Below are 11,129 nucleotides of genomic sequence, written 5' to 3'. Positions count from 1 at the left end.
AAAAAACACAAAGAGAAATACATAAAGTTATTGTAGCTACAACAAAGAGATGCAGCAGTCGTAGGCTCCGCCCTGGGATCCTTTCACAGAAATCAGAGGTTCCTGAGTTCAGTTTAGTTCACTAAAACCAGGTAGCTATGTGTAAGCACGTGATGCGGAAATGTAATGATTTCAGAAGGGAAAAAAAACATGCATCTTTCTAAAAAAGTAACGGTTTTTATAATTTTTCTTAAAGTGTTTTTTTTTTGTTAAAAAGGCTAGATATGTATATGAAATATGTATATATATTATTTCGATATTATTATTCCTATTGGTACTATTATTGTTGTTTCATTTTTAGTACGGCTATTATTTATTATTTCCATTGTAGGCTGTTTCTTTCATAAGCAGCATCTCACCGTGTCCCCGTTTCCCCTTTGTGAAGATTAATGACAACACTTTGAAGCAATAGAGTATATCCATAAAAAAATATTTCATATTTTATGTAAAATATATACTATACGGTTTCGCTTCTTTGTTTAAAATTGTTGGCTCGCGATACTTCATTGTGGACTCGTCTGTTCATTCAGTGGCTCGTCTGCGCATGCCAAACTCCACTGGCGCAGCTATCCAGACGCGTGCGAGTATCTCACGATTCCGCTCGTTCCCCGCGCCGACCTTTCCCCAGTTCTCGAGCACCGAGTTCACCGGGTTTACTCTGACACCGCTGACTCCTCTGGAACGCCCCCCAACAGCCACGCACCCCGTTTCAGCCAATCAACGTGCGATCACGTACTGATCACGCGCTGCCTGTTTTTCCATTGGTCCATTCCTGCTACACCTTTGTTTTTGATTGGTAACATGTTACCACCCGCCAGAGTGCTCTGAATTTTGTTTCTGTTTTTTTTTTCTTCTGTTTTTTTTTTTTGCGCTTCTGATTCATTCAGCTGAGGTTGAACCTTGCTGTAAAAAGTGGTTAGACTTATGTGCAGAGTCTTCGTATCACAGCTGTCTTCCCGTTGGTTTTCATAGAAGTACACACATGCTGAATTTTGCTTCTGACTCTGGCCGGGTGAGTTGATTATATTGCTGATGTGGTTTTATTGCTACTTTTAAGTTTTTGCGCATTGACCGACTAATGACATCCGCTTTTGCTTTAAGTTGCGACCCATGTAAAATAATTTAACGCTCATTGACGTAGAACAATTGACTTAGAACAGAGCAAAGCTTATAATTTCTGTTTACACACAACATATCTGATCTTCTTGACACTTGCAACGAGCAACATTCTTTGTGTTCCATTGCTTTAATTAAATTAAGGCATGGGCGAACAGTTTGCCGCAATCATTGTTGTGCATTTCCCTCCCTGCATTAAGCTGCAGTGCTACTTTACGTTCAAACTGTTTTTATTCTCTAGCGACCTTATTGAACCCTGAACATAGTCGAGTTTGATCATTTTTCTCCTATTTCATTTTTGTATTCAATTGTCAGTTTATTTTAAGAATGCAATTGTTTGTTTGTGTTATTATAAACACGTTATGCATTGTTTCTATCACGCTTTGTGTATCACAAGGGCTCCTTTATGCCGACAAGAGTAAGAGTAACCTTAATGCAATATGTTTGATATGGTTAACCACACTAGGATGATACTTTTTCGTATAGCATACTCACATGGCGCTTTGGTTGGGTGCACGTCACTCTTAAATCTATATTTGGCAATGGAGGTTCCCAGCAGCTCACAGTTAACGCGTGTGCAGGCTCAGGGTGGGTGTAGTCGATGAGCTCTGGGGACCATTTTTTTTGCTTATGAATGGCAAAAGCTATTTACAGCAGATGCATGACAAACATCGCCACTTTTATGTGTATCATGCAATCACATTGAGCACATTTCATTATAATGGTATTGTCAATTTCAACTTCAGTGTTATTGCAGTTCAGTAACCTGCCCAATCTGGCATTAAAATGAATTAATGTACTTTTTTTCCAATCTGTAGTCCAGTCTTGGTGGACATCTGTGAAGTGATGATGGAGAGAAACAGGCATGACAGTGAGAAGTCTTGCTCCTCCACTCTGGAATACAACGACCTGGAGGCTGCAGAGGCTTTGGTGTGCATGAGCTCCTGGATCCAGGAGGACGCCCAAGCCTCGCCCACTGACGCCCACCTCAGGACTCCTGTGATTCTCTCCCATTGCAATTAGAAATCAATGAGTCCCCTAAAGACCTAGTCTCCCTCTCATCACTGGTGAGTGACTCTTTAAAAAATTAAATAAATAAATGGTCTGTGTTCTAGTTCTTAGTGAGCATTATAAATAATATTTCTAAAAAAGGTTTGGGGATGCTGCAGAAGAGAAAGCTGTTTTGGCCTAAATAATTTTGAAAGAGAAAGTGTAGTGTTGTTAAATGCAGGAATACACTACATGACTTTTAAGATCAATTTTAAAACATTAGGCACCAGACACCTGGCAACTTTGAAAATGTAGCAGATAAAAACTGGACATCATATACTACCAGACTATCAAGTCATTACAAACACAACAGGACCTTACACAGAAACTAGGAGATGCATTATCAAATGAAAACAATGTTGTTTTAAAATTGGCTCAAAAATATGTTTGATATTCTTTAACTGGATGGACTTTTTAGTCTTAGTTTGTGCCCATCACACATTATTTGATATGCTGTGAAATTGGTCCAAATCTGATTGGCCTTTGCTGAATAGCATCAATTCGTCCGGACTTAAATTGGGCCAAAAATCTGGGTACTAGTTGTGTAGTATTCTCCAGCCTTAAAGACGATTCTCAATGCTCAATGCAAATATCTTCTCTCCAACAGTGCATGACACCTCCCCATAGCCCAAAGCTTTGCGGAAACTTCAGGCACAACGGTTCTGAGTACCTCAGTGGCCTGCTCAGGTCTCAAAACCACATCCCAGACTATGCTCAGCCTTGACCAACAGGGCTGCATGTCACATCAACTTGCATCCCAGCACCACAGTCCTGCTCAACCCATCTCTACCAGCAGAACAGCCCTCACTCCGCAGAGCCACCAGCGTCATACGGCACACTGCTGACAGATCAGTGGACCACAACATTCCATCTTGACCACAGGGCAGGAGAAGCCATGGTCCTCAGAAATCCCTCTACAGCACACAGAGCCAATTGCCAACCTCACAGCAGAACTGCAAAGTTGCAGTAGCCCATGTGACACTGAAGAAATTGGAAAGAACTTCCCTTCTCCTCACTCCACGGGCACTGCTATCCCAACATCACAGCCAGCCATTCCCCAGACGCCCATATCCAGCCCACCAGTGCTCTGTCAGGTGTTTCCTGTTAACGGGCAGACTGGAATCATCTCCGCATTTGTTCAGACTCCAGTTCAGATGCAGGCCTTGGGATCGAAGCCCATTCTTCCACATTCTCAACCTCTTCTGGTGGGCTCACCTGTGGCTCAGGGCACTGTGATGTTTGTCGTTCCGCAGTCTCAGGTATCCCAATCCTCCACCTGCCCAACAGAGCATTGTTACACTTGGGAAACACAAAGCTCCTGCCCTTGGCACCCGCTCCAGTCTATGTGCCCTCAGGTCAGAGCAGTGGAGTGACACAATCGGACTTCTCGCGCAGGCGGAACTATGTCTGCAACTTCCAAGGATGCAAGAAGACTTACTTCAAAAGTTCCCACTTGAAGGCTCATTTGAGACCCATACAGGTTTGTATCTATCTGGCAGATAATATGTTTTTGTTCTAGTAGTTGCATCCATAAAACATGTTTCTTGATCATCTTTCTCTGTATCTCAGGTGAGAAGCCTTTCAGTGCCATTGGGAAGGGTGTGACAAAAAATTTGCCCGTTCAGATGAACTCTCCAGGCATCGTCGGACACACACGGGTGAAAAGAAATTTGTCTGTCCTGTTTGTGAGCGCCGGTTCATGCGAAGCGACCACCTGACCAAGCATGCAAGACGTCATATGACAACCAAGAGGTCCACAGCTTGGCCTAACGAAGTTCTAGACATTTAACAAAATGGCCACTTCCCAAGCACCATCCTTCCATACCACTTAGTGTGCTTCTACCTGCATCAAACTAGGTCGAGACTTGGACCACTCACCTCAGGACAATATCCAACTGACCATTTTAACAGGGGAAATACAAGAAACCAAGGCTGCTACACATCCATGTATATTAAAACAAAATGACATTGCCACTGGGATTTTTATTTAATCATGGTTGTTTATAAGGAATTCTTGTTTACTTTTATATAAGTTATGTCTCCCTATGTATATTTACTCCCTTTGCCAAAGTCTTTACATCAGTTCATCTGTTACTTACTATTTACTGTTGTATAGTTGTATTATGATATCACTATCTATATGAATGTAATGTGTATTTCAAATTTGCATTTAGTGTTGGTGTATGAATAAATGTTATTGATTTTACTTCTGTTAATTGGACAGTATTTCTGTATGCGATACTACCTGCAGTATTCCATATTATTAATAATAAACTTTGTAGTAAGAATATAGATTTGTTTTATTGTTACCTCAATGTTTTTTTTTTTTAGTTTTTTTTTTTTTAGTTTGAGACCTCAGTCTTTTATTTTTTATTAAGTATTTAAAGCCATTACATACTGGCTGGACTTAAAATAAAAATAACACTTAATAAAAGCATTTAACTCAGAAATTACACAACAGAAAACATAACAGGCTGAAAAGCGTTATACAACGTGTAAAAACGTCGAAAAGGAAAACAAAGAATCATTACATAGCCATGAAGTGGTGTGACGACACAGTTACACAACACCAGCTCAACATCAATTCTCAACCCTGTCACCCCACAGCACCCAGTAACAAACCTCGTCCAATCACATTGCTCCATTGTGGAACGGTTGGGGGCGCGACCAATCACAGAGGACGACGAGTTATAAATATGGCAAGTAGCTTGACTGACAAGCCTTGGTCTCCGCCCATTTGCCTTACTGACCGATATTTCCCAACGAAAAAAGAAACACAAAGAAAATCAAAATACATCATTTCTGCACTGAAAGTTGATGTAAAATACAGTTGTTCTATTTTAATGATGATTATCTAAACCGTTAGATGTAAGAAAAATGGGTAAACTCGATGGCAGCCACGTGAACTGTCTTTTTTATCTTGTGGAAAACCAGTTTTATGCCATTTTCGCATTTGACCAGTAGTTGTTTGTCATATATGAGGATGATAACCTTTTAACAACTTTTCGCAAATGTAGACGATTCATTTTAAATCTCTCGCAAACGGCATATTTTATTAAAGGTTAGGTGCGTCCCCTGCTGGTTTCGTTAGCAACGTATGCAGTTTTGTTTTATTGACACTGATTTCCACCAAGGGGTTGAGCGTACTATCGCATCTGGTTGTTTCATAGTAGCTCAAAAAATTAATATCTTTATTTTAGTTTGGAATATTTTGTTCTGTATAATCATTCAGCCAAAAAAAAACATAGAAAAAACTATTAAATTAATAATTAATCAAATAATGTAATCTGAGAGCAAAATAAAATATTATGAAGAAGAGATGTATGCAGCTTCTCAACATTTCGCGTTTATGTGATTATTGTCATCCTGCCACTAGGGGCAGTATTTCAAAATCATGCTGTATTTATCCCAGGTAGTGACCTCTTGGGCGTTTTTATTGTTCTTTGTCGACTCCCGCGTCCTGAAAATGTTTTTGTTATGAAACTAAAAACGGATTTCAATGTTTTTGCAAAATACGTTTTTGACACAATTTGGGTTATTGTTTTCATAGTAGATTTTGAAATGAATCTCAAAGCTCGTAGGATATGTGTTTTGGTTGGGTTGTTGTGAGCAACTGGCTTAAGGTAGCAGCTGATAGTTTGTTGTGGTGTAAAGTTTAATCACCAATAAAATACGTTATGCTTAGAATTTCTCTTTTTAAACACCTCTACTACGTTAGCGTTTTATATTAGTTAACGATGCCCAAAATGATCTTTGTGTTTGTGGACGAGAGAAAGAAGAAGAATATAAAAATATTACTTATAATACTTTTCTGCCACACCAATAGGATGCCTTTATGAATGTAGTAAATTCAAAGATCACCTGCAGTTTTGTGTTCACCATTAAAAATTAATATTTCCGTTTTTCTGGATGATAGTACGGGTTATGTTTTTGTTATGATTGTTTACGCAAATCTGGCGCCAAACCATTGCTTCATTTCGGGAGGGTTTGTTTGGCTTGAATTTCTGGCTGCGACGTTGTAAAAGGAGAAAAACATATATTTTTGAAAATGAGTTTTTCCTCATACAGCAGGGTCTTAATGTTTATTGTGTTCTGAGGTATGTGGCATCTGTAACGTTATGTGACTGATAACCGCAGGAGTCGGTCTCGACTGGAGTGGTTTAATTGGCACTACATGTAATTTTCATTAACCTTATTCTGTTCAAAGGGAATTAAAAATGATGCCAACTTATTAATGTAAAGTGTAAACAGAAATATTATTACTAGGCTTGTATTACAAATAATATCTGTATATGTAAGGGTTTCTTGTGTGGGCTTTATACACTTTAGAATATTGTAAATTAAATATTTGTAATAATAATAATAATATATAGCTTTTGTTCCATATTGGCGCCTTTTTAAACCTGTTTGTGTAATTGAACGTTCGGTTTTGTAACACTTCGCATCCCCCAACGCGTTTGAATTTCCCGCTAGGCGCAGCTCTCACGTGAGGTCTTGGAGAATTCTGATTGGTCCATCTAATGAAAAAATTAAAAGGACCAAACAAAGCAGTAAAGTTTGCCCTTTTTCTATTGGCTGACATTGAGCGCCAAGAATCGAATATAAAAAGAACACCCGGCATTCATACTTCGTTTTCTTTCCTTCAGCTGGACTGTGGATCTTCAATCTTCTACTTTTAATCTTATTTATTTGTAACTTACTTTGTTTTAGTTTTTTTAATTATCCTTATCTTCTGTTTTATCTAAAACCCTAAGCTTTGCAATGTCGTCAACTCGCTCTCCACTGAAAGCCAAGAATGAAAACTTGGTTTCTGCAAAATTGACTAACATGTCCTTGGTGGACAAAGAAAACACGGTAAGTTATTTATTTATTATTATTTAAGTTAACGTAACGTTATATTTAGAACGTGCTACTGCTAGTAAAGCGTGTAGTAAGATGCTTTACATTTTAGGCATCTTGATAAATATACATTTTGATAGAAACCTTACATTTGCTCAACTAAAAAGCCAAATGTTAAACCTTTAATCATAATCATGCTGTATATCCTAAATGGGTAATTTGTTTTGTCCTCAGCCACCCAGTCTGAGCTCCACCAGAATCCTGGCCTCCAAAACGGCGCGCAAAATCTTTGTCGATTCAGAGGTACGCTCACTTTAACTACATTCCTGCACGTTTTCCAAGATTTACAACTTTAAGGCATGCAATCTATACAGTTTAAGACTAATGTTAGTGATTTCTCGAGTGATGTCTTTGAAGTGGTAGATTAATTTTGGCGGATTCAGAGCGCGCCAAGTTGGACTGATCAATCTAAACTTGTCCTTACCTTTAATAAGAACAAATAACTCTTAAGCAAATTTAAACCTACTGGATGCCATGACACATGGTCACTTACAATTATTTTGTTTTGAGACCGTTTTGTTTTTGATCTTATTGGGTAATGTTTAGTCGGATCAGTATCTCGAGCTGATGTAATGTGTTAACTACGCAGAACTGACGTGAAAGCTTGTTTTAAATACGACAACTCATTCTGTATGACAATTGTTTGTTAAACCATGTTTATATGACCGTGTTTTCTTAAGCTTTTTTTTTGTTAGGTTAAACGGAGGAGCACTTTTGTTATACCGGTAAACTAGACCGGAAGTAGTTGCATTACTTTGAGAGAAAAATGAAACGCAATCGCCCTCTTATGGACCCACACAAAGCTACGTGTCTATTTCTGGGTTTTAGGTTCAGTAATATGAAAGGTTAAGATTTGGGCATATTGATCAAAATGGCAAACATTTAAGTGCTTAATGCCGCGTTGTTGACCTAAAGTAAAAGGCATAAGATATTTTGGTTTTCAGGTCTTTTAAATGTGAGCCATATGACAGTGGCGAGTCATTTAAACATTTTGTGCATAGTTTTTACCTTATTGGTAATAGGATGCCTTTTTTTTTTTTTTTTTTTTTTCTCTCCATTTCACACTTGCTGTTAAATGTTTACTTAAACTTTAGTTTGTCAAATCTAAAGTTTTTACCTTTTTTTTTTAACTTCAGGATCAGACAAAAGCTAGCAAAGGAGCTGTGGAGGAGGAGCCCCTTCTGAAGGACAACCCCCATCGCTTTGTCATTTTTCCAATTCAGTACCATGACATCTGGCAGATGTACAAGAAGGCAGAGGCCTCCTTCTGGACTGCAGAGGAGGTAAGGTTCAATGTATTTGATGCCGTAGATCAAATTCAAGTTTGTCGCATTATCATTCTTAAATATTGCATCAAACACGACCTAAATGCTGCTGTCACACTTGCTTTGACTTTTAGAGTGCAGTATTTTGAAAGGTTTGCATTTTATTTTCTCCAAGGTTGACCTGTCCAAAGATCTTCAGCACTGGGATTCCCTGAAAGACGAGGAGAGATATTTCATCTCTCATGTCTTGGCTTTCTTTGCTGCAAGTGATGGCATTGTCAATGAGAACTTGGTGAGTTCAGAGGCAAACCTGTGCACATGTTTGTAAAGGGTAACTCTCTTGTAATTCTGCTTGTCTTCTGTGATTCTCTAGGTGGAGCGATTTACTCAGGAGGTCCAAGTGACTGAAGCACGTTGCTTCTACGGTTTCCAGATTGCCATGGAAAACATACACTCTGAAATGTACAGTCTGTTGATTGACACCTACATCAAAGATCCCAAAGAGAGGTGAGCTATCGGGCATTATGTTGGAGGTATTTGGGGCAATGATGAGTGGCGCAGGGGTACGGACCTCAGCTGATAATGGGAGCTGAGTGGTGACTGCTCAAGATCAGTGGACATGTGGTCAGCTGGTTGTAGGGCGTCAGCACGAAACTATCGCCTTAACTGAGCTCCATTAACATGCTCCTCTAATTATCGAACTGAACTTTCATTTAGCTGACTAATGTGTTTTTATTTGTCTTGTAGAGATTTTCTTTTCAATGCCATTGAGACAATGCCTTGTGTTAAGAAGAAGGCTGACTGGGCGCTCAACTGGATTGGTGACAAAAATGCACAATATGGTATGTTGTATTTAATATACCAGTATTGGTTATTTTAAATAGCTTGAGCTAATTGGAGTCTTTTTGTTTTCAGGGGAGAGAGTGGTGGCTTTTGCTGCTGTGGAAGGAATCTTCTTTTCTGGGTCTTTTGCTTCTATTTTCTGGCTAAAGAAGAGAGGACTCATGCCTGGACTCACCTTCTCCAATGAACTTATCAGCAGAGATGAGGTAACCAATTTGACTCTCCCTAACATGGGTATGGATGCTTTTCGAAGTGTAGTGTGAAAGCTGAAGATGTGGTCTTAATGTTTATTCTCATACATACAGGGTCTTCATTGTGACTTTGCCTGCCTCATGTTCAAGCACTTGGTCAACAAACCTTCAGAAGAAACTGTAAAGAAAATCATTGTGAATGCAGTTGCAATTGAACAGGTTTGTGTGCTTTGGCTACTTCTATTTCAGGGTTTCAACAGGTTTATAAATTTATTTTTTTTAATTTTTTTTAATTTTATTTTATTTTTTTGCCCAAGCTGTACTGTATCTTCAATTAAATGCACTGTTTTGGCAAGAATACAAATCTTGTTTCTTTAACGACTTAGGAATTCCTGACTGATGCTCTGCCAGTAAAGCTTATTGGTATGAATTGTGACCTGATGAAGCAATACATTGAATTTGTGGCTGACAGACTTCTGCTTGAGCTGGGATTTGACAAGGTAGGTTTATTTGGCATAATTTATTTTTATTAATTAAGCTTTAAATCTCTGCTTATGACCGCATATTCTTTGTGATTGACCTTGGATCAGCAGCCTTATGTGCCTTTTAAAATTTATTATATATAATTTTTTTTTTTTTTTTTAACTGTTACTGCTTTTCTAGGTTTATAAAGTGGAAAATCCTTTTGACTTCATGGAGAACATTTCCTTGGAGGGCAAGACCAACTTCTTTGAGAAGAGAGTTGGCGAGTACCAGCGGATGGGAGTCATGTCTGGATCCACAGATAACACTTTCAGACTGGATGCTGATTTTTAGGGACCCAATCAGCGTGCCTTAATGGACACTTAAACTCTTTGGACTCAGGAGTTTTAACCTCACTAATTTCTAGATTGTTTACATGAGTTTTTTTTTTTTTTTAATATAAATACTTTTGCTCCTTTTTAAAGAGCCGATACTGAAGTGCTTTATTTTTGTTTTAAATGATGATAATAAAAAGAACGAATCTACTTGCTGCTCTTCTTTTGCTTTTGGGCATGGTGAAGACCAGGAATAGTTATACATTTGTCTCTTATTTTATAGGAACGTACGTCTGTCCACTGCAAATAGTGCCTTTATGTGTGTATATATATGGTAGACTTTATTAATTGGTGCTCAAGTTCTATTACCTTCCACTTAGTATTGTGCTAATTTAGTGTCATTTTTATTAAGTGCTTCGTAGGAGCATAATAAAATCTCCAGGTAAAAAAAGTTTGGCAAGTTTTGTTTCCTGGCTGCCTTTTGTTGCCTACATAGGCTTAGTTCGTTTTTTTTTTTTTTTTTTTTTTTTGCTGCTGTAGAGTCTTATAGCATCCTCCCCAAACTGGAACCCCATCTTGGTTTATCACTTTTGAAGTAAGGTGAAGAGTCGAGATAAATTCTATGAAGGCTTTTCAAGGTGTTCCAGTTCAAAACTGTTGAAATTCTGTATATAAGCTCACATTTACTGTCCAATAATGGTAAATATTTGCAGATTCACAATGGGAATGAAATTATTTTTCACTTCCATCTGAAACCGTGAACCTCTAGTGTAATTGAGACTTAATGCTTTCATACACTGATTAAATGTGTTTTCTATATGCCCAACATTGCTGATATGGAAACTTCTAAAGCACTTCGTATATTTATAGTAGTAATTATCTCTGGGGCCCTCATTGGTGTGAGCTTGTGGTCATCAGTCATTCTCAAG

At 38.3% G+C, this 11,129-nt stretch overlaps 1 protein-coding gene, 1 non-coding gene and 1 pseudogene across 2 annotated transcripts; all 3 read left to right on the top strand.

Annotated features, from left to right (window-relative positions):
• The first annotated feature begins 1,989 nt into the window (after positions 1-1,989).
• LOC113062746 (Krueppel-like factor 11) lies at positions 1,990-4,100 on the top strand (annotated as a pseudogene).
• Positions 4,101-6,787: 2,687 nt separating this feature from the next.
• LOC113063130 (ribonucleoside-diphosphate reductase subunit M2) lies at positions 6,788-10,410 on the top strand. The gene is made up of 10 exons (XM_026233319.1): positions 6,788-7,059; positions 7,279-7,347; positions 8,241-8,387; positions 8,545-8,661; positions 8,743-8,876; positions 9,117-9,211; positions 9,285-9,418; positions 9,518-9,622; positions 9,790-9,903; positions 10,067-10,410. The coding sequence occupies exons 1-10, from the start codon at positions 6,967-6,969 to the stop codon at positions 10,217-10,219; spliced, it is 1,161 nt and encodes a 386-aa protein (XP_026089104.1). The 5' UTR covers positions 6,788-6,966; the 3' UTR covers positions 10,220-10,410.
• LOC113063536 (small nucleolar RNA SNORD94) lies at positions 8,909-9,044 on the top strand. Its single transcript, XR_003278721.1, has one exon. It is a non-coding gene; the product is annotated as a small nucleolar RNA SNORD94 (small nucleolar RNA).
• Positions 10,411-11,129: the final 719 nt, after the last annotated feature.

Source organism: Carassius auratus, chromosome 45 (genome assembly GCF_003368295.1).
Source record: "Carassius auratus strain Wakin chromosome 45, ASM336829v1, whole genome shotgun sequence".
NCBI classification, from domain to species: Eukaryota; Metazoa; Chordata; class Actinopteri; order Cypriniformes; family Cyprinidae; genus Carassius; species Carassius auratus.
This window is presented reverse-complemented; position numbering and strand designations above follow the sequence as displayed.

Bases quoted from the DNA above. Each gene is read 5' to 3' on its own strand.
- LOC113063130 (XM_026233319.1), top strand. From the start codon at position 6,967: ATGTCGTCAACTCGCTCTCCACTGAAAGCCAAGAATGAAAACTTGGTT. The intron at 8,877-9,116 runs GTGAGCTATCGG...TTTGTCTTGTAG, and splicing joins ATCAAAGATCCCAAAGAGAG to AGATTTTCTTTTCAATGCCA. The intron at 9,419-9,517 runs GTAACCAATTTG...TCATACATACAG, and splicing joins AACTTATCAGCAGAGATGAG to GGTCTTCATTGTGACTTTGC.